The sequence below is a fragment of the Colias eurytheme genome, chromosome 5 (genome assembly GCF_061535395.1).
Source record: "Colias eurytheme isolate Ceu_HAF_F1 chromosome 5, ilColEury1 Martin Lab GWU primary, whole genome shotgun sequence".
Taxonomy (NCBI): Eukaryota; Metazoa; Arthropoda; class Insecta; order Lepidoptera; family Pieridae; genus Colias; species Colias eurytheme.
The window spans coordinates 6,041,618-6,064,694 of NC_142984.1; the positions used below are offsets into that span (position 1 = coordinate 6,041,618).

A 23,077-nucleotide genomic window follows, 5' to 3' on the forward strand; every position below is an offset into this window, starting at 1 on the left:
ATTGGTAGGAAATTATTTCCCATTTACAAACGCTCGGCAATTGTAGTAGGTACATATTTTAAAAATTCGTAATCAGAAATTTTCACATTTTGTTGTTCGTATAAGGAGGTGAGTTATGTTAAGTTTTTTGTATTTTTAACTATAGGATTTTTAAAAATAGGAGTCTCACGGTCGTCTTTTTGTGGACGTTTGAAAATAATAAAGATTCTGCATATTACAATTTACAATATGCATACCGAGCGTTTGTAAAAGTCATCCAGGACGCCGTTTGTAAAGGGAAAAAAATTACAATTTGTCTGTGACATACCTACATAAATTCGTTACCTATCTTGAAATCTACCAAAATTACCTAAGTACATACATGAAATAAAACATTTTTGTTGTATTGCACATTAGGTTTATTGAGAACCCTTGGGAGTTTACGAAATTGTGATATCCATTTCAGAACATTGTTCTTATTTAAAAATACATATATTTAACATAACACTTCTGAAGATTTATTCAAAACATAAGAATTTTTATTATCTTACGTAGATATTACCTATAATATAAACACATTTTAGGGATCAGTTTAGAGAATTAACTTAAGATCCGTATCTACCAAAGGCCTAAGCAGAGAAGACGGTGCGATAGTACTCTTTGTTCTACATAATTCTTATTTTACCTAAAACAGTTGAATAACCATAATGCTGTAAGTAATGACACTAACAACTGTTCCCAACATCGAGGCGTAGTTCAGTCGGTAAAGATTGCCAGCTGTGAACTGTAAGCTATTTATACTAATCGCTTGCTTGAAAACATTAAGAACGTCTTTCGTATTTTGATCTGGAAGAAAATAAGAACAAAGAATTAATAATTGTCATAAATCGTGGATATAAGATATATAATAATTGAAAGTGTAATTTTTAAAATTAATTTCCCACAAACTGTATACTTGTTTAGTTTTGTATGATTGGTATGTCTTAAAAATTTATAAATAGGTAACTATTTAGTGCACAATGCATACTGGCAAAAAAGGTACAATTTAATAATTTAGTTTAAATTACAAAATCTTTAAATTTCTTGTGCAACATTTAATTTTCTTTTTATCTGTCTATATGCATAGATATAAATGTATGTAGATTTTATCACTATCTCAGGAGATATTTATTGGATACTTCCAAATCTGCGTATTTCCCTAATGACGCTTATCTTATCTTATAGACAATTCTATTCTTCCCAGAGATCAAATCCTGTCATATACTTATCATGATAACGTTTAGCAACCAATAGTTTTATTAGAGGGGGAATTACCATATCGGAAGTCGATCAGATGTTTTATGATAATGAGGTCGGTGCGTTCCACCTCCTTGCGTATCTGGTCGTCCAAATAACATCCGATGCTGTACCAGATGAAAGGCAGAAGACCCTGCACGAAATCTAACCACGGATGTTTCGTCTGAAATTTAAGAAATGAAAAAGAGCATATAATATAACTAAATAGTGTAAACTAAACGAGTTATATAAAAGTGGGAGCATTTGTTGGTTCGCCTGAAACGGCTGAAAGACACAAAAATCATAATTGTAATATAATTGCTCCGATACGACGTAAAAGTAAGAAACAAATAAACGCTCTTTTGCATTTGTATTGTTATAGTAAAGAAAATAGGATTCGTTAAATAAGGAATTAAAATTAGGAATCAGAAATGACTAAGCAAAATTTTCAAGTGCATGAGGACAGAACCGCAGGGAGATAACTTGTAGGTATACCTACTCAATAAATAAAAGATAGTGATGTTAAAATAGTAGATCGTGTCATTTCTGTATCTTTTATTTCATCTTATAATAATTCTCTGTCAAAACAAAGAGTATCTGTAGGTATATGACGCAGCAAAAATTTATCGACAAACGTGGTAATCTACTTATTTTTCTAAAACTAATTTAATAAAGAGTTAAAATTTCCACCTTTGTTTATAAGTTTTTGGGGGGTTGTACATATATAGTAACTAGTTAATGCGCTAACTAAATGATTCCCACGAGCAGCAGCAGTTAGCAGTCACAACATTCACCATTTTTTTTTGTCTTTATCCACTTTTTATTAGTTCCACAAAAAAGGACTATTACTGATAGCTTTAGATTTATGTTTGAATTACTTCAAATGTTAAATAAAATTGATTTGAATAAGTCGAGATGTCATCTTCTTAAAAAAAAACATGAATAATATATCAAGATACATCGATTTTGTCATCAAGATAATTGTCCGTATTTAAGCAAAAAGGAACCACCCAGCAAAAACGCACTTCTGAGATATCAAAGGATTTACAAAAACATTTGCAGCTCTGTTAGATGAAGTAAAATTAAAATTTATTTTATTTAAATTCATTGATAAATTACTTATTTAAGTATGTGTATATAAATTTGCTCTGAATATTCTTAAACTTTCTAGATAATTAAGAAAATGTGCATGTGGTTCCTTTTAACATTTATCAATTGATAGGTTTTCTCTTATACAAAAAGGAACCACATCCCAGGGATTTCATGATATAAATGAAACTATGTATTTATTATATCGTAATTAAAGCTTTAACTAATAAAATACATAAAATAATACTTATATAGGACGTTTATTCGACGTTATCATCAAATTGGATTTCGAAATCCACCGTGTCTAGTCCATCTATGTGGTCTTCTATTGCATCATCACTAATGAGACCGTTATAAAAACTGTGCATCTTGTGGAATGAGATGTAATATGGACTGAATATCGCTAGAAGGTGAAAAAAGCTTCTCCAGAGGCAGCGACGTATAAGGTTCTTCGTTATCTTCTGTAATAAAAAGAAAAAAGCTTTAAATCAAAATAATAAAGCCGCGTGGCTTTTATACGTAGGTAGGTATATGGCGACAGCAAAATATTATTAGTTCTTATAAAGCCGTGTCCCTACTAGACGACTAAGTATGTTGTATGTACATACGCCATGTACAAAAAACTGGCTAAGTGCGAGTCGGACTCGCGCAACGAAGAGTTCCGTACCATTATCTATAAAAACGCCAAAAAAATCACTTATTGTATGGGAGCTTCTTAAATATTTATTAAGCTATTGCATAGCTTCTATCGCGGGCCTTGAGCGCGGGGACCGAATCGAGAAATTCCGTTACGAAAAAACCTCACTCCGACGGGCTCGGAGTTGTGGCTTGAAGGCATGCTATGCACTAACTTTACCGCGGCAGTCCCCGAGTGCCACACGTCTTTTTTTATTCTGTTTTTTAGTATTTGTTGTTACAGCGGCATCAGAAATACATCTAAACGTATTTTACCAAAATAGTAGGTAGGTACCTAGATCATCGACAGTTATTTTAAAAACAGGGTTTAGACTTTAGTAGTTTCATCTCACAATGACAGATGAATCGTAACAAAATGACTCTTAATTCGACTCGCCTTCGTGAACAACGACATTGTCGTTAAAATACATAAATCCACAGAAGATTCCTCTTGTTCTTACTTAATGAACTATCTTCTTAAAATCACACCACAATCGGGAATGAATCAAAAGTGGATAAAGCGTACCTGCATCTCAGATTCAATAAGTACTTAAATGCATTAAATAAAACTACTTACCCGTTGTATCTTCATTATTATCTTCGGTGTTCGTCTCCAATGCTTTTCTTACCCATTGCTTGCTTATTTATTTATTACTAAACATTTTCACATTTAATTTTAAAGGTAATTAACAAAAACAATAGAACTTACTTCGCGGAGGAAAAAAACACCGTCGCGTATTCGAACTACTTCGCTGAATGTCACCTATATTGACAGATGTTCGACGTTTTACTTAAAAAATTGGAGTTTTGCACTTAAGTAATGAAATACGTTGTTTAAAGATGAGAAGCATTGTAACAAGTCAAGGCATTTGGTTCCATATAGCGATGATGGTTTTCAGAATGTTTTACAATATTTATTTATGCATAATAGAACCGAATGCTTGTGGTTTTATTTTGCAATAAAAAATTACAATTAAATTATGTATTTATTTTACGCATAACCATACCACAGAAACTTGGTTCCATTTTGTGTATTAAAAATAATTGTTATTAATAGAAATATGTGTAATGTATAATGGTACCAAGTAGGTGTGGATCTGTTTTGTATAAAATGACATGATAGTAATATCGTTTATTTGTTTGAACAAAGCAGTCCCGTGGTGCTGTGGTTCGGTTTTGCTTAATATGGTATTATTCGTTGTTGCTGGTGGTTCCTTTCTGCTTTTAGTATACCTTGTTTCCAACGTAAAAATCAGGTGGTTCTTGTTTGTATAAGAATTTAGACCACTTTTGGATGAGTATTCTTCAATAAAAGCAAAAAACGAAATTTGTCGAGTGGTTCCATTTTGCATAAATACGGACAATTTTATAAGAATATATTTGTCCTTCTAATATTATTATCCATACTAAGGACGTGCGGATGATTCCTTGTTTATTAAGTATATTGACCACACTCATTCTTCTTCACTTTATAGAGGGCTGAGGGAAATGACACTACTAATAGTAAATGGAGGAATGTAGTTGATGAAGGTTTTTTCGGAACGCAATACTGCATCCGAATAAATGAAAAATTCCACATTGAGAAACACCATATATTTAAAAAAAACTTAATAATACCTATATTTAACAATGTACAGAGGGCGGCCGAGCGGCAGCAATCTCTGCCAGGCAATCCTGAGTATGGTGGACTGGTGTTTATTAAATCATATTTTTTATCAAAATAAATTAAAGTACACAAAATTATATACATAATATGTAAACCTCACAGGTAAACCTAATAAATACAGGTCGTGCGCGATTAATAAGTAAGTAAATGGCAAACATTTTTATCGACGCATTATCTAAAATAAAAGCGCGAACAATATTATTAGAAAATAGAAGAAAATAATTCAATTCACCTCACCTGTTCCGAACTGATCAAAGCTACTGCGCTCACTGCACTTGAGAACATTAACCATATTGTTATCATAATCTGAAATTAAACACGAAAAGTAAATAAATATTTTATTTTGTGTTTACGTAAAACCCATGGTAAAACGTAAAATACGTTAGTGCTCGATTAAATTTATTGCATAAAAATAATATTAATAATATTATTACATAGTAAATTACTTACCTGCAAGCTATGTATTTTTTGTAACAATTGAGTACAAGAACAAAGATCGTCATACACCTTGCACAGGTATTTAAGATCAAAACCTACATTTTGCTTTACGTCTATAAAACTAACATCAGAATCAATAATATATTTAAATAAATTCTTCCTCCTAAAATATTGTTCAAGCAAATAACTGTCTTCATTGTTTAATTTAAATATTTGAGACATATAAATATTAACGGCTTTCAATATAGCGAGTAACAAACTCAGATGAATATAAAGATGAAACAGCGACAAATATAAGGGTATCCTTATAACCAGGATAAATGGCGGATCGAGCAAAAGGATTTCTTCTAACGCTAATACCCCATAAATAAGAGTAAAAATAAATATCCATACATACAATTTGATAGCAAAGAGTTTTATATTTCGGTTACTCAGCTTCAGTCCTGTTATATTTTTGTTAATGATTGTATATAGATGTATGTAGGCGTCTCCTTTTGTAATATTAGTCAACATGATGACTACACTGACGAAGAATTCATTGATATTTTGCGTTTGATCATTTTGTTTAATGTGAAAAGAAGCTTTAAAATTGATAGTCAATAAAGAAGAAGCAGCGATAGCCATTATGATACAAACAGACCATAACTTTGAAGCAATACTTATACTCGGTGTAGCATTAGTTTGGTAAAAGAAAGGCTTCCGTAAACCAAATATAGTACAAAAAATATTGTAAAATCGGAAATAATAGTAAAACATTAGGAAAGTTTTATAAGCTTATTCAAATGTAACCTACCGCCTAAAAGCGGATACAATATGTGATAATTGAAATCATTTTCATTTATTTTCAATCTAATTCATTAGGAAAGTAGATTGGAAGGTCTGTAATTATTTTGACGTTATAAGTCTATTAGTTTTATGAAACATAAGTTAAACACATATATAACGAGGCAGCACCATCCCCTACGACCTACGTTATTATATTCGAGCCCTGTGACACTAATTAAAAACATTTTATCTAGTATAACAATATCGTCTTTTTCCGTAGGTATATTTACTTATTTTCTATGCTTGTTCTAGATTATTTCATTTAATAATAAAATGATTACTCTTCCTTTTATAGATATTGATTTATCTTATCACAGGCCACCTTTGATAAGGGCTCGATATATTTTAATACAAGATAAACGTAGAACATTGTCGTTTTGAACAAAGACTGTGCATTTTTCATCCTGAAAAGTATAATTGCCTAGAAGGAATTTCCAGAATGTCTCATTGTAAGTCTATTTCTTTCCTTCTTTGGAGGTTGATAATATAATTTAATTAACAATTTCACTAATAATTATATTAAGCACATTAATAATAATCAGTAGGTACAGTGTTTGTTTTTTCTATGTTTATTAACAATACTACAATCTATTTTGTTTTTATTGTAGAATGTAGAGTATCAAATTCTTTTTCAGTGTGTATCTTGCGTCCAATAAATTTTAAAAGAGTTACAAATGCTGTCACTACTGACTATAGGATATAACTTAAACTAAAATTCAATAACATTATCAATTATCTTAGTGTTATTTATTCGTAAAATCTGTGTTGTTGATATTGCCTATATTGCCCGTTTCTACAAAAAGTAGAACAAATTAAAACGCTGAATTGTGCTCGTAAGTGTCCATTACTAACTTTTTATACATTCTTCCGTTGGAATTTGGATAAATATAATATTTGATTCACAAAGCAAATGTCATATTCAACATTCTCAAAATAATGATGACATACCTAAACAAATATTTTCGTCAGAGAAAGCAATCATTTATAAGCATTTACGACACTTAAATACCTTTCTGATAAGATACTATTTACCTACATAAAACCAATCGATAGATTATAATATGTATATCCAGATATAAACATACTCATTTCAAATATATGGACATTAATACTAGAATATGAAAAAATAATAATAATTTTTTGGACCAATCAATAATTTTATTTGATCATGATACGATGAATTATACTGATACCTTTACAATAAATTGATTATTAATTATATGATGCGCATATATATACAATTTAATTAAGAATAGGACTGTGTATTGAAATCAATTAAAGGAAAAAAACGAAATGACACAATATTATGAATTATCCTTACCTTAAACCTTCTTGTTTTTTTTTCATAAGAAGCCTTAGGTTGATTTAGAATAAAGCGTTATAGACCAGCAGACCTAATGAACCAAGACCGTGGCACAACATTTCATATTCATAAGAATCGAATTCAAGTAATACCTAACAATGAACAATCTAAAAAAGCTTACGAAGAACAATACATTTTAAATGTAGGTAATACGTAATTTTTATCTATTTTCAGATCCTCCCCACGGCGGTCCACCCCCCTACGTCGGCTACCCGCCACCCCCCGGCGTTGCGTACGTGCCAGCGCCTGTGATGATGCCCGTGTACCCTCCCCCCGCGTTCCCTTACCCCCCCGCTTATCCGCAACCACAGCCGCAGCCGCCTCAGCCAGATCCCGTACAGGTTGTTGACAGTAAGTATCTAATTCTTACCTTAGATTGTTACGTATATTATCATACACATACAATATATGACATGTTTTCATCTCTTAAATAATAATGAGCTTAGCTTCAGTCGTTTATCAGTATTAAAAGTATTCTAACAAGTTACGAGTAACAACCTATCCATGACATGACCCATTCCTTAAATTTTATGAATTATCCGAATAACATTCATTAAAATATTATTTACTCTCCAAATGGTCTCTATATTTAAAGAACTTAACTATTAATCGTTCTCTATGTTTATAGATGTACCACCGCCCCCCGTAGAACCAGAAATTGATTGGGTATCTACAACAACGCATTCTGCAGAGTCTTTAACTAACCGTGTATTTGTGACTGGCCGAGAGGGTTGGGACGGCAGCCCTCTGTGGACCATCAGAGCGCACCACAACGGGAACCTCGTGCCTGGCAAGCTGGCGGTCGTCCACAGAGCTGCGTATATACCATTTGCTGGGCGGGAAATACGTGTTCATGATTTTGAGGTAAGGGTTTATTTTGCTATAGTTATAGGCACATTAAAAGTACTTCTAAATATTAATAATTGGTCAATTGGGTTCTAGGAAATATTTTCAATATGATGTGTAACTCTTTAGTTTTTTTTTTATAGTTTTGCAAAAAGTAATATTATAATAATTACGCTCCAGCTGCGTCCTTCGAAATGATAAATGATTTATTTATATCAACTAAGCTTTTTCTTCAATTCTTCAATCTCGAACAGAACACTTAAAACAACAACAACTTTTTAAATTTAAGGTTCTAGTTGCAAATCCAAACAAAGTGCGATGGATTCCTGCTAGCAACGGCCAAGTCCCGTCTGGTGCGATCACTGGTGGTAACACTCATACAGGGGAGCCTCTGTACATCGCGCGCGTGAGACATAGAGGTTCCATCACGCCTGGCAAGGTATACTAGTTATACTACGCATTTTTATACTCCTTATTAAAGCTAAAACTTGCTGGATTTCAATAAATCCATCATAAAAAAAATAACATCGATTAAAATGTAAGAAACATTCCTCTTGCGATTAGACGAAGTTTCGTGGTTCAGCTATGTGCAAACTGTGACCCAAACTAAAGATTTCATGTAGATTGTAGGTATAGTAACTTTTAACATTTTATGGTGGTATTCACAAGCGAGTTTCAGTTTTCAATTGACACGGCCATTAGAAAACTGGTATTCTCTAATTATTAATCCATAGCATAAAGCATTCCATACAATATGATATAGATCCTAGAGACTTATATACCCAATATTACTAGGCACTATTTCTATGCTAAACAAATACTTTTATAGAGCCGTGAGCTCTACATAATCTATTTACCAATTCTTTCTATTAATAATAATTATACCTATTATGACTTCGATAGTCTATAGGTATACCTTATAGTAAAGCGATCTATTTTTTAACCGACTTCAAAAAAGGAGGAGGTTTTCAATTCGGCCGGTGTTTTTTTTTATATTTTTGTTTATTTCATAATTTAAAATTTTACAGGTTCATCCTAGTCATGGCTGTGCTTACATTTCTTTTGACGGATCCGAGATAAACTACAAAAATTACGAAGTCCTTTGCGAAGTTGGCAGCTACAGTGGAATAAGGCCATTATAAATTTGCCCTTCGGTCTTGTGAAGATAATAGTTTCAAACGTTGTTAAACCAAATAAATGTATATTGTTTTATATCGTATTGTAAATATTGACTGTTTTTAAATTGCGAAATAATAACCGAATGTAAATTTTGACATTTAATAAATACTAACGGATTTTTTATTTCATATATTCAAGTATTTTTTTTATCCTAAGTAAGTCACTTATTAATCTTTTTTTGAGAAATTGATCCTTCTGGAGCTCAGTTTATTTTAAATTCAAGTCAAGTAAGTACACCGTGTGCGTATCAGGTGTTTTTCGTTAATTAGTTTTGCAATTCAATTAAGTAGGTAGGTGCATTATGACAGACAGAAAGACATTAAAGTCATTAGTCAGCATTGGTCTCTTATTGATAAATCTCGATATAGGTACTTACATATTTTTTATTGCGTACAAAATTAATATGGGAAGAATACAAGGAATATGTGCACAAAATATTAATGGCAGCCTTATCTATCGCTAGGTTGCAATATCTTCAGACAACCATATAAATTAAAAGACATTTAAAAGAGTATAGCGACATCTGTTTTGTCGGCCTGAAATTAAACAAAACTTATTTTTGCACTCCTAACTACTACTAACTAACACTAACTACAAACTAACAGTTAAAAACTTTTTTCGATAAAAAGTACACGCGTTAACCCTAAATAAATGCATATGTTGCAACTAGATCTAACTACATATATAAAATTACGTGTTAAGTAGGTATTAAGTAGACAATGTAGTCCTAAACTACTGAACCGATTTTGAATGTCATTTGCATCCTGTGTGCAGTTTGATTTGATGAACTTGAAAGATAGGTAAGGCTACATGTCAGGTTATAGTCACAACTTGGTCACAAGTCACAACTCACAATATTATTTTATCGCAAATTATTTGTCTATTTTTTAACAGTCACAATAATTATTATAAGACTTTACTAATACAATATGGGCTATGTGGCCTGAAATAAATGAATTTTATTTATTATTATGCTAGCTCTCTGTTAGCTTAAAACTATTCTTAGGTACATATGGCGACATCTGTTGAATTGTATCACAAGAAAATTTCGTAGAAAATATGAAAATTTCAGAAAACTTAAACCTTAGAATGAAAACGTTTGACCATTCATATTCATAAGTGGAGCGATGATAATATCTGTCGGGTCTAGCTGACCCGACAGATATTTAGTAATAATATTTTCTCAATAAAACTGTCCTGGATCCACTATAAGCCTAAACTAATACTTATAAAACCAACTATTATTTTCGTATACCAAATTCATACGCTATAAGAAATCTAGATATTTTTTTAACAGGTGCAGCCCAGTCTGGTCAATCTATGTACCTATGTGTACCTACTTAAAACTGAACCCCAATAAGAGAGCAATTTTCGTCTGTTTTTTTTCTATTTCTATGGTGTCTCTAATTAGATAAGCTATTAACAAGTAACTTTTAAAAATTACATATAAATAAAGTCAAAAAATATACCTACTCGTTATCATAAAAAAAATTTGGAATGCCATGTTATGAAGCATAACATCGCTATAATCTATACTGTCATATATGAGTCATGGAAAAATAATACACCATCATGTCTGGCCTAAAATATTTTAATAGCATACTTAATCAAATTAATAGGATACCTAAGTATTTTTCAACACTGTAGACTATCTTCTCTGATAGTTCTGGGGTTGGTCAGTGACAGTAACCACGTCGTTAGGAGGGTAGTAGCCCGGGTTGTTGTCGGCTACTTGCACTCCGTCGCCCGCGGGAGGCCTGGTATCGCAGCATGAACTACATCCGGAACCCATGTCTATCTGTAAATGTTTAAAAATAATTTATAAATAATACGTTTAACAAGTAGAGCTTCAACTAGTAGTAGTACTTCTAATTACGTGTAGAATGCTGACGCATAAAAGCGGAACGGTACAAAATTAAACATATTTGGAGATAGATATTATATAACAGGTTAATAATTAAAATTATCCATTACTACTTCTATTACTCATCATATTTATTATATACAAAAATAAATTACTATATTTATTGGAAAATATAACACCGTAACTAATATTAAAAAACATACTTACGTTGTACGGGTATATTCGGCGGTAAAATAGGAACTGTAATGACTATCTAAAGATATTTTATTTCGCAAATATAATATAAGTACGTTAAATACTTGGAAACGTTCCTGATTAGATAGGTTAACTAATCAATGCGGACAATTTATCGATACCTCGAAATACGAATGATGAGTCTACCTTTGATTTAAAATGTTTTTACAGAGTAATATACCATGGCCAATATTATGATAATGAATTCTCAAAAGTACTGATTAGCCGGTGACTAATTTCCAAATATTAAATTAAATTAGTGATTAGTACCTACCTACTTATGTAATAAAATACAGTCACTACATGATATGCATACCTACACTTATACATACTAATTAACCTACATTTCTAACCGACTACCTACTTGCATTCAATTCACACAGATAATCTTATAGGTTACAAAAATTAAAAAACTAGCAAGCTCATGAAATTATTATATTTTTAGTATTAATTAATAATTAATTTCACAGCAAACATTGTGACTGTTTGCACTGATACTAAGCTATGTAGAAGTGCGGGTAAGCTGTGCTATGGAGATGCACCGCCGCAAAATAGCTGCGCGAGGAAAATGCATAAGTCGAGCTATGTGACGTAGCGATAGTAGCACAGTATTACAATATCATTTATATTGTAATACTGTGCTAGTAGGCTCTGCTCTGCACATAGCAACATAACTAGCGTCCATCCATAGCACGCATCTACAGCCCGCATACATAGCAGCTCCATCCAAGCTCCACGTTAGCTCCACGCAAGTTCCACGCTAAGCTATGTGGCATCAATGAATATGAATGGTGTACACTGTACATATCAAACGCATCCTGATCCACAGCAACGCGAGCATTCGAGCAAGCTCGCCACCCATTAATTTTTGAATTTCGAATGTTATATTTTTTTAACATAATTATGAAGTCTCATTCGTTGAAAAAAAATATATTGGCGGGAAGCGCTTGTCAATTGGTTTTTTTTTTCAAGTTGAAGTTTGTTGTGCGTAGCAAAAATTGAAAAATTTAGGGCGATGATTTTTTATGATTTTAAAAGTTCGCTTTCTGCGAAAGCTTGCACTGCTCGCCTTCAAAATGCTTTTGGGAGGGACACCTCATTTGAGCTCCGTTTGGCATTGATATGCTGAATTTCATCGCGACCGTTTTCTCACCATGATGAAATTCATGAAGGCCTCAACTGCGATCACGGAGGAAAATATGGTTACCGTCAGACGACTAATATAGGGAAGTTGCCTTAACACTTATGAGGAGATTCGAGGACATTTGGGGATTAGTATGAGCCAAATTCAGGAACATTTCAAATTTAGGAAAGAAATGCTATTAAAGTACAATCACGGGCATTCTAATGCTGTGTATAAATGTAATGTGTAAATATGTGTATCGTGACAAGATTCATTGTTATATTCCAGAAAGAAAGCACCAATATTCTTTGTAGGTGTTTGAAACTGACAGCAAACCAACCAAATTGAGGCAGGCGAGAATGATCGACAAACAAATGATTGCGTTTTTTTCTCTAAGACGAATCCTGTCTGCACTATCCCACTTGAGCAATAAAAGACTGTAAATGCTGTGTAGTACACCACTATTTGTTTGCCTAGTGTCTTAGAACAAATAAGGGAAAAGCGACCTAGAAGTCACATCTTGTGCTTTGTGTTCATGTAAAATCAGTGCTTCGGCGCACACCGCGAACAAAACAAAGTCATTTTTGGCTTCTGACCTTCTTACTGACTTACAGCACGTGACCCATGCTGCACGCAGTTCTGACCTAGCACCGTGTGATTTCTTCGTTTTCCCAAAAATCTAAGATTCAATGAGTGTTTCGACATTTACATGGTCAGAAGAGGCCGTGATTGCTTTTAAACAGCACGTAGAAAACATACACTCGGACCAATGGTCCTCATATTTCCAGATATGGTTTTAACGGATGAAAAAGTACAAATCAGACAAATAAATTGTTTTACTTATGAGTTACGCAAAACTAACAGTGTGGCCCACGTAGTTATATTTAAATTTAAAAAAATACTTGTTTTTCGTAAAGCGCTGTTTACCTCGCGGGCTTCGCGTATGAGACATATAATAGAAAAAAAATTAATCCAGTAATTTTTAATTGAAACATAATCACACATCCATCAGTTTGTTATTGGGTAGGTGAAGATAACAAATGAATCACAAACACGAACATTTCCTTATGATTTTACAAAATTTTAATCTTTATAAACAAAGTTTTGTCAATATGCAAAGAAAATAAATTGATCAACTTTCTTATACATACAATTTTAACAATTTATTGTTATTTAGAATATTCATCATAGATCTTCCATTGGAATGATTCTTGGATCACATTACATTTGTATTTCGATGAGGTGTCGAAGCGGCAAACGATGTGAATAAATATCTGAAATGAAAAACATTATCTAACAAAAATCTATGGGGAAAGTTTATTAGAAGAAGAAATATTCTGAGGTACTAGCGTACTTGGTCTTGCCCGCAGTGCTTGCGTTTGAAACGTAGGTAAATCTAGCATTCCTGAATCCATCTGAAGACAAAAAAATACGTGAGGCACTCGGGGACTGCCGCGGTAAAGCTATTGCATGCTATGCCTTCAAGCCACACCTTCGTGCCGGTCCCCGTGGGGGGGGGGGGAGCGTGAGGATTTTTCGTTACGAAATTTCTGGATTTAGTCCCCGCGTTCAAGGCCCGCGATAGAAGCTATGCAATAGCTTAATAAAATCGTTTCAGTTGTTTAGCATTCGTTCAGTGTCAAATAAGCACAGAAAGATAAATGTTTATTGAATATTTATTGTGCCTTTTGGGTAATCAAATGGTCACTGGTCACTCACCTAAATATAATTTATAAGGCTTATCTCGCAACAGGATATCCCGGATAACCTCCCGGCGGAGGCGGAGGATACATAGGTGGTTGGTTGTCAATAACAACCGGCGGTTGCGCTATAACAACCGTTTGAGGCGGCTGCTGCTGCCCACACGCGTTCGGACAGAGACACGGCACACAACATAGCGCGGTGAGAGCCATACAACAAGGGTTCACACAAACTTCACAGTCCCCGCAGTCAAAAGAAATACACAGCCCCATTTCGATACCACTTCTGAATCTATCTGACTATAACTTATGTGTGATGAGGATATCTAGAGATAAGCTCTTATCTCCGATGTTATTTTTGAGTGATATCCGAACTCACAGATGACTGATTTTTGTTGACATCGTGTAAATCGTACCAAATAGTCGTTTTATCTAGTACGTGGAATCAAAATTTTATAACTACATATTTTAATTAAATAAAAGTCAATGTGGTAAAAAATTATTTATTTTTTAGATTTTAAATTGTTTCAAACATAAACATTTTAATTCAATTGTTTTATTAAGCAGTGTTCATAATCTTAATAGAAAGATTAGTACAAAGTTTACAATGATATGGAACAATTATATATATATATTTACATGTGTATCACATTATGATTAATTAGGTTTACATTAATTCTTAAAATAAATTATCTTATGCAAAAAATATACAACAAAAGCTATAAATTGTAACAAAGGAATGAGAGACAGAAATTTAAAATAAAAACATGAAATATAATATTATCTCAATAATAAAAATATTGGTAAAACAAAAATATTAACAACCCAGTTCAACAAGCGACGTAACAAGCCAACATTTTTATTTTAAATGATTGGCTTAGATGCTGCCAGTTGCCACATGAATAAAAATTAAAATGATTATCGTTTACAATTATTAAGAAATTTGATTGTATAATTATGAATAAATATTTAAAAACACTTAACCTAAAAACTATTATTTTCTAATGATAAATATTATAATATGCTGCTATCTTATTTTATGTAGATTGTAATGATTTGTAATTATTGAGCAATAGATATTTAATGCTTCAAAACTAATATTTCTTTATGTGTTTTTTTGTACGGAATATAAATGAACATAAAGATAATCTTCACTCAATTTGTAGTCTTGTCCGATATTTAAATTCGACCACCTGTTTTTATATATGTACCACCAGGAATAGCACAATCGCCATTTGGAACGTAAATTTTTAAATACTAATAAATAAATATATTTATATTTCAATCCTTCATGTTATTTAACCAATGCACAAAACCTTTAACTTTTATCTATGTGATTAGGTTTATAACTTTTGAACCGGTGTTACAAAATGTGAGCCAACTGATGGCAGATAATCCCGGCAAGTTTACTCAAGAGAGAATTACAAATGAGTAAGTGTGCTGTGACGTACCATTTGTATTTGGTTGTAACGCACACAAGCATATAATATTTAATAATTGGACGGTTTTTGACGCAGTTATCCATTTCAATCTTATACAATCTAAGCTTTAAATTCGGTTGAGTTGCCTGCAAGAGACAAGCGAGTTGTAAATAGGGTATATAAATGTTTTAACTGGTTTTGCATATTTTATCGTAAATAACTATCTATAAGGTGGCGGTGGTTCATGGCTAGGTTTTTGGCGGGGAGGCACTTGCACGACCGTGGTGTGGTGCACCACGGTGCGGGGCGGCGGCTCGGAGCAGCAGTCGCAGCAGAGACACGGGATGCAGCAGCAGCAGCACGGACGACATGATATGTTACAACCCATCCTGGAATTTGGGAATGCTAGTATTAGGTACATCATACAAGATTGTGAAAAGGCATAGATTGATTAAACATTGATATGCTGATTGGTGGCTCTAGATAGAGAATTCTTTATTTCTAAAGGCTGCAGGGAACTCCTTGAAAAACATTATCGAAAAAATGGTCAAGATTGTCCTCGGAAAAAAATTAGAGACGTAGAGAAGACCTATATGTCATAAAAATATAAAGGATCAGATTTAAAAAAATATGTTCAAATATTACTAAGATTTTCTCGTTTGAAAACGTATTATCAATGAGCCATTCAGTCACGTAGCGTTAACTTCCATGGTCAAAAGTTTTTAAGTGTAATACATTTTTTTAATAATTTAAGATTGCTAAATAAATGAGTTAGTTCTTGACTAGTTTACCCTAAATAAACTATTTAGTTGCTTTACCTATTTTTTATGTTCAAAATATTCTTCGGGAATTTGTCAGATATATTACTGTATACTGTACTTGCCTGATTGTTTGTTATACTTAAAATACATCGTAAAATCATAATGACTCAAAAGAAGCAGATAAGTTTGGCTTAACTGATAAATTTATTGATAAATTATATTTATCTTTACTAACGCGAACGGTACAATTACCTTGATAACTTAACAATTATATGGAATTATTTTATTGACATTTTATCGGAAATTTAATAAGATAGTTACTTACTTACTTTGTACTTATATAATTTGTGCTATAAAATATATAAAAATATCTCTAAAGACAAAAATGAGTTAAGAAGTACTCTTGAAGTAATTTAAGTCGACATACTTTAAGCGATACCATATACAGTTACAGTACATGCAAAGAAATGGAAGTGTCAAGGTAAAAACGATGACGAGGCCACGATGTAAACACATAAAATATATGGAGGTATGCTAATGTGTATATGAGAAACATTATTTATCGGTACAGGTTTGTTATACATAGTTATGAGAACAATATAATATGCCATCCTCTAACAAAAATGACGTTGAGGTCTTTTGCATATTATATAGAATAAACAATAGTCTATGTGGTATGCCGTATGACACTACTCGTTCTAAGACTGGAAAATGACAGAAGATATTCCTAATCACAAAATTTCAAACGCTATACGTACAAGTAGTTAAATTTTTAACTAATCGTTAAAGGGGAAACTGATGAGGCAATTTTTCTGCTTATCAGGTAGGTGAACGTAAGCAATATCCGCTTGGCATTATTATCAATTTTGTATTACGTATATACCTGTATGTTTTATTGAAACCAAATTTTACTTACAAATGTTAGTTCTATATCTACCTAAGTGTTTATGTAATTGTATGGCAAGCGTGAAAAATTAAGCATTAGAAGTGGATACAACATTTTGTGTGAAATGCGGTCGTCCACAGGTGCAAAACTTACCTTAACTATTTAATTGAGAATCTGTTCATCTATATGAAGGGTAGCCGGGGTAGCCTCCTTGTGGTGGTGGTGGTGGGTAGCCTCCTTGTGGGGGATAGCCCGGGTAGCCGGGATACCCGCCAGGCGGCGGCGGGTGGGGATAGCCCGGGGGCGGATTGTCGATAACAACAGGTGGCTGCTGTATTATCACAGTCTGCGGTGGCTGCTGCCGCTGCTGACCGCAAGCGTTCGGGCACAGGCACGGGATACAGCAACACGCCGTCAAAGCCAAGCAGCAGGGATTCACACAGTCACAACCATCACAATCCCCACAATCGAATGAGAAGCACAGCCCCATGATGTTACGTCGCGCCTTTAACTAAAACACATATATGTGTGTGACTAATGATATGCCTCGTGATATCAACTTATCACTTCGTACTAAGGCTTGTTCTGTGTTTAGTGTTGGTTTTATTGCCATACTATTACCAATTCTATTTGTAGCTGGGTAAATTCGAAAATCGCAATGTAGAGTCGTGTTGATACTGGGAATTATAACTACTTTACTTTTATCAAAAGCCAAATATGCTGTTATCTTTTGATAAAAGATAATGCCTATTTATTGTTTATGAGCTTCCTTTGCAAGCTTCAATAAACTAACGAAGTCAGGTACATCGTGTACACTGTAGGTACCTATGTAGCTAGCACTATATGTAGAGACAGAGAGTAGTGACTCATATTAAAATTAATTGTTATAAACATGAACGCAATCTTTTTAAAATTAACGAGAAAATCTTTAATCATATACACTTAGATATGCATTTTATCTACTTTAATAAACGTTCATTTAATGTTCATAGTAAAAGATATTTAATTTGTTAAAGATTTCAATCGGTGACACTAACAAATAATAATTTAAGAAGATAATAATCGATGATAATATTTCAAAAAATGTAAGCCTATCTACATGATAGTGGACGACCAATTATAGTGAGCTAAAGCATTAATATTTATGAATGTATGTATTTCTTACCTTATCGAGCCAAAAGTAATATTGAATTTACAATATAATTAAAACAATAATGCACCTAGCGGCCCGAGAAAATAAAATGTTTGTTAGCACTTGTTTGTCACACTGCGGGAAAAACTGTGATGCGGCCGCTTGCGCACAAGCCAATATTTTTCATTGACTATACCTCCTCTGTCTAACCAAAGCACTCACCACGTGAATGAAAAGGATAAATATAGCCCACGCAATGCAAGCGGAAAATGAATTCGTAACGACAACCTTGCTCCGATACGAACAATACTATAAGAATATTTTATTTGAAATACTTTACAAATTAACTTTAATAGCAACTCTCGTTTCAAAGTAATTTAAATGCGTCATTAGAAACGTTATCTTAATTGTTAAACAATACCTTTGAAAATTGTACGATTAAAATTGTGTTTCAACTAGGTATAGTATGTGGGCTTTCATATGATTCATATTATTGTGCATGAGTGTATTTCTGTTTGGCTACTTCGTAATGAGGAAATATTACGCAAAACTGATGTAATTTTGACTACGGTGTGTTCGGTGATGTCGCTAATAACGTCACTTAAATTAAATATTCAATAAACGGTAACCGAACATGACAATGTTTGTAATCATCAATTACTGTGTTGCAAAATACATTCTAATTCGTTATTGGAAGATACCTATGTAATTTATTTCAACATTAAAGTGATGTTGCAATTAATTTAACTAAGTATGGTGACAATTAAATTCTAAAATTTTACGCTATTCATACTAGTAACTCACAGAATGACCTTAGAAACAAAACAGGAAGGTATTGCAACCATATCACGGTTACTGAACACGAGGACAACCTCGATTTTCTTTGGCGAACCGCGAAACCAATCAATAATTAATACTTGTAGAAGTTACGGACTTACTAACGTAACAATATTTCGGCACCTTCAATACTTTATTTCAAAACTTACATTAAGTAATTTTGCTTTTACTTTTATAAAGGCGTTTAGTTTTAATAAAAATCAAACTACATTTTATCAAACACTATCTACTAGATTCTCAAAGTTAAAAGTACAAAATGAACTAACAAACGCTCGGTTCTTTCTAGTATCGCGTGTACAATGAACTAAAGCAACAATAATAGAACTCACACAAAGGCCATAAATATACATAGGTATTACACACATTATTTAAATTATCTACTAACATACCGCGCCGTTTCATTTCCAAGGGGAATATTTTATGACAATTAGGTACGTTAATTAAAATTGAAAACTATTGATTAGTTAAATATGTTTATGTGGATATTTTATTAGTGCCCTCATATTTTTTTTGATACATCCATACTAACATTATAAATGCGAAAGTAACTCTGTCTGTCTGTCTGTTACTCAATCACGCCTAAACTACTGAACCAATTTGCATGAAATTTGGTATGGAGATATTTTGATACCTGAGAAAGGACATAGGCTACCTTTTATTGCGAAATATGTACCACGGGCGAAGCCGGAGCGGACCTTTAGTAGTAAATAATTTCATTTTTGTAGACTATGACGCCTTCTCACAATAAGTTTAATGTTCATGATATTATATTTAAGAATAGGAGTAGGTACTAGGTATTGTAAAATGAGTTAGCTGTTAGCTTAATATAATCGTTATCTATAGACAAAATTGGAGTTAGATAATCGTTTTTTGCATTTGAATTCGTTTATTGTGGCTTCTTTCCCTTGCTCGGACATTTTTTTTTTTTATTTCACGTTATTACTAATTGTGTAAGTACCAAATTCCACAAATTTATTATACGTATGAATCGACTTTTGTGGCCTAATATATTATATAGAATATAGAAATAATATAGCGCATGCGTTACTATTCGCTCTATCACTCTATCAAAATTGGTCCAGGCACTGAAGGCAACTGAAGTTGGAAAGAACATACTGGTTCCAATCATACAGTTCAGTTCAGTATCTAATTAAAAATCCTACCCATAGGTTGCCTGGTAGAAATCGCTTAGTAGCGATAAGGCCGCCTTTTTAGCTTTATAATCATATTGTCTGTTTCTTTTTTTACGTGTATTTACATGGTGCTGAATAAAGTGTATTTATTTATTATTATTATTTATTATTATCTAATATCTAATTAACTGTACATAGAAAATAGTTTGGAAAATCCAAAAGTGCACGCCTCATAATTTTTTTTTTAATAATTATTTATTAATTATTATTTTTGTTTATTTAATAACAATTAAACCACATCGAATCAGACCCTGAAAAATGAAAGGGTTCTATTCCTGAGCATACTCAAGCGTAAGAGAAAAAAAAAAGACTCGATTAGTAAAGTATTTCGGTCGCTATCGTGTTAACAAGAAAATCCTCCGCACATACAGACACACGGACGTCCAAGACAGAACTTTTTTAAACTGTTTTTTAACTAGTTTAAATAACAAAAATGACATCAAAAATATCATGAATGTTAAAAATAGTGTTTTTTCTTAATATGTGTGTGTATGTATTATCTTACAAGTGCAATAAATGATACATAAAGACATTTTAAGTTTGAAAAATCAGATGTTTTGCGCGAAGTGACAGTAGTACCCACCTCAACGCTTCGCTTATGAGGCGTGCAATATTGAACATCAGGATTTCTACATGTGAACAATAAATCAATACATTTATAAAATGTTACAAATATTATAAAATTGTATAAAACACCCAAACAATGTGAGCAGAAAATCATAAAATTAATCAGTGTAATCCTGGTAATCTTATCGCGAGAGCGCGTCATACTCAATCAATGCCAAAATTAAAGAAGGATTTACTGTGGTGTGATACGCGAACACGGCGCGTAGCTGATACTCGAATTAAAATAATACATCGCAATAAAAATGCGAAAACAAAGCGATGAGTGGTGAAGACTACGCTTTAATCGCTTTAGCAGAAACTACCAAAGACTGTGTTAAGCCGTTTAAAGCTGAAAAATTTACCCTATTGGAGCCCAAACCGAAACGTAGAAGAAATGAAAGAAGTCGTTCTTTTTTTTGGAAACTACCGACTATACGCCTGGTGCCAAGTATGAGCCAAGTGCGACACAGGTTAAGGAAATTGAGCTGTGTAAGTAACGACGAAGATGAGGAACAAATGATTCCAGCTGATATGCCGAGACACAAAAGTATCGATATCGGCGTGGGGTTGGCTCGGCGAATGTCCCTTTTTATATTTACAAGACGATCGGTCTGCGTGCATCCCTATCATCCCTTCACGCCTAAACAAACAACAAGGAAGATTTATCTAAGATGTGACGATAAAAAATAGAAGAAAAAACAGTATGTTATGTAATATCCGTCCATTTTAAGAACTTAATTACTAATTAATGATGATTATAATCAGGAAGGTGACGCTTAGCTACCTTAAAGATAGTGAGTGCAAGCAAAGAAAAGAAAAATAGAAGAAACTAAAGGAGATATATTTTGTATTCTAACTGGTATTATCAATAAATGACATGGATGCCGTTGTGATATCAATATACTTAAATGTCCTTACAGATTTGATTGACTGGAGATTGAGAAGAGATTGTCTTATAAGTTTATAACTATAGGCCGCCTGTTGTATTTTGCATACCCTATAACTAGATGTAATATTATTAATGTGTGATCCTGGTTTGTACAATAAATAATAACTAATGTAAATACAAAGATAGTTTATTGTTAACCAAAATATTTATTTAAGTAAGGATATTAAATACGAACTAATCGTATATTTTAAAGCTTATAAATTATGGTAGGTACCTACCTAAAGTTCTGTTAGTTTATAGTTAGATATATAAAATAAATAATTCGGACACATTACATACCTAAGAAATGAATTATTCGGTTCCTAATAAAAATATTATATTCTTAAATGATTATTCTTTAAATAAATTAGATTATGACGATTCATTATTTAAAACTAACAACATGCTATCCAAATATATTTTGATAAATTAATTCTACTATACATGCCATTCCATTTGAATTTGTTTTATCGAGCTAGGAATGTGCGAAGTCCTTTCTGTTTTTTACTGATAGTAGCAACATAAATTACCGTGTAATCTATTAATCTGATTACTAAAAAGGAAGTTAAATATTTATCTATTCAGTACTAGCGGTCCGCCCCGGCTTCGCCCGTGGTACATGTTTACGTTTTCTCTACATAAGAACCATCCTCGTACTTCAAGGAATATAATAAAAAAAGAATTATCGAAATCGGTTCAGCCGTTCTCGAGTTATGCGCTTACCAACACTATTTGCGATTCATTTTTATATATAAGATTCAGTTCTAGTATGTATAAATGTAGATTGCGGACCGTAAGATAAAAAAAATGTACTACAAAATATTGTTTTTAATACGTGTGTAAAAAATACCGCATTTGAGTAACTTAATAAATAAAAAAACTGATTTCAATCAAATTTTATTTATATACTAGCGGTCCGCCCCGGCTTCGCCCGTGGTACATATTTACGTTTTCTCTACATAAAAACCATCCTCGTACTTCAAGGAATATAATAAAAAAAGAATTATCGAAATTGGTTCAGCCGTTCTCGAGTTATGCGCTTACCAACACATTTTGC

At 32.7% G+C, this 23,077-nt stretch overlaps 3 protein-coding genes and 2 long non-coding RNA genes across 5 annotated transcripts; 1 reads left to right on the top strand and 4 right to left on the bottom strand.

Moving 5' to 3' along the window:
• Positions 1 to 639: 639 nt before the first annotated feature.
• On the bottom strand, positions 640 to 5,878 carry LOC149908481 (uncharacterized). Its single transcript, XM_090102285.1, has 4 exons — positions 5,135 to 5,878; positions 4,922 to 4,990; positions 1,294 to 1,438; positions 640 to 825 (listed from the first exon to the last, which is right to left on the bottom strand). The coding sequence occupies exons 1-4, from the start codon at positions 5,876 to 5,878 to the stop codon at positions 665 to 667; spliced, it is 1,119 nt and encodes a 372-aa protein (XP_089958411.1). The 3' UTR covers positions 640 to 664.
• On the bottom strand, positions 2,584 to 3,742 carry LOC149908482 (uncharacterized). Its single transcript, XR_016456752.1, has 2 exons — positions 3,596 to 3,742; positions 2,584 to 2,804 (listed from the first exon to the last, which is right to left on the bottom strand). It is a non-coding gene; the product is annotated as an uncharacterized LOC149908482 (long non-coding RNA).
• A 432-nt stretch (positions 5,879 to 6,310) lies between the features above and the next one.
• Positions 6,311 to 9,446, top strand: LOC149908483 (pfs47 receptor-like). The gene is made up of 5 exons (XM_090102286.1): positions 6,311 to 6,396; positions 7,485 to 7,661; positions 7,939 to 8,174; positions 8,446 to 8,595; positions 9,185 to 9,446. The coding sequence occupies exons 1-5, from the start codon at positions 6,387 to 6,389 to the stop codon at positions 9,296 to 9,298; spliced, it is 687 nt and encodes a 228-aa protein (XP_089958412.1). The 5' UTR covers positions 6,311 to 6,386; the 3' UTR covers positions 9,299 to 9,446.
• A 1,464-nt stretch (positions 9,447 to 10,910) lies between these two features.
• On the bottom strand, positions 10,911 to 11,544 carry LOC149908484 (uncharacterized). Its single transcript, XR_016456710.1, has 2 exons — positions 11,407 to 11,544; positions 10,911 to 11,133 (listed from the first exon to the last, which is right to left on the bottom strand). It is a non-coding gene; the product is annotated as an uncharacterized LOC149908484 (long non-coding RNA).
• Positions 11,545 to 14,797: 3,253 nt separating this feature from the next.
• LOC149908485 (uncharacterized) lies at positions 14,798 to 19,461 on the bottom strand. Its single transcript, XM_090101965.1, has 3 exons — positions 19,443 to 19,461; positions 17,478 to 17,835; positions 14,798 to 16,066 (listed from the first exon to the last, which is right to left on the bottom strand). The coding sequence occupies exon 2, from the start codon at positions 17,812 to 17,814 to the stop codon at positions 17,503 to 17,505; it is 312 nt and encodes a 103-aa protein (XP_089958091.1). The 5' UTR covers positions 17,815 to 17,835; positions 19,443 to 19,461; the 3' UTR covers positions 14,798 to 16,066; positions 17,478 to 17,502.
• Between the last annotated feature and the right edge of the window lie 3,616 nt (positions 19,462 to 23,077).

Excerpts from the sequence above, each read along its gene's own strand:
- LOC149908481 (XM_090102285.1), bottom strand. The coding sequence starts at position 5,878 with ATGTTTTACTATTATTTCCGATTTTACAATATTTTTTGTACTATATTT. Across the intron at positions 4,991-5,134 it reads AAAAAATACATAGCTTGCAG|ATTATGATAACAATATGGTT; the intron begins GTAAGTAATTTA and ends GTTTAATTTCAG. Across the intron at positions 1,439-4,921 it reads CTTTGATCAGTTCGGAACAG|ACGAAACATCCGTGGTTAGA; the intron begins GTGAGGTGAATT and ends CTTAAATTTCAG.
- LOC149908483 (XM_090102286.1), top strand. Across the intron at positions 7,662-7,938 it reads TCCCGTACAGGTTGTTGACA|ATGTACCACCGCCCCCCGTA; the intron begins GTAAGTATCTAA and ends CTATGTTTATAG. Across the intron at positions 8,596-9,184 it reads GTTCCATCACGCCTGGCAAG|GTTCATCCTAGTCATGGCTG; the intron begins GTATACTAGTTA and ends AAAATTTTACAG.
- LOC149908485 (XM_090101965.1), bottom strand. The coding sequence starts at position 17,814 with ATGGGGCTGTGCTTCTCATTCGATTGTGGGGATTGTGATGGTTGTGAC.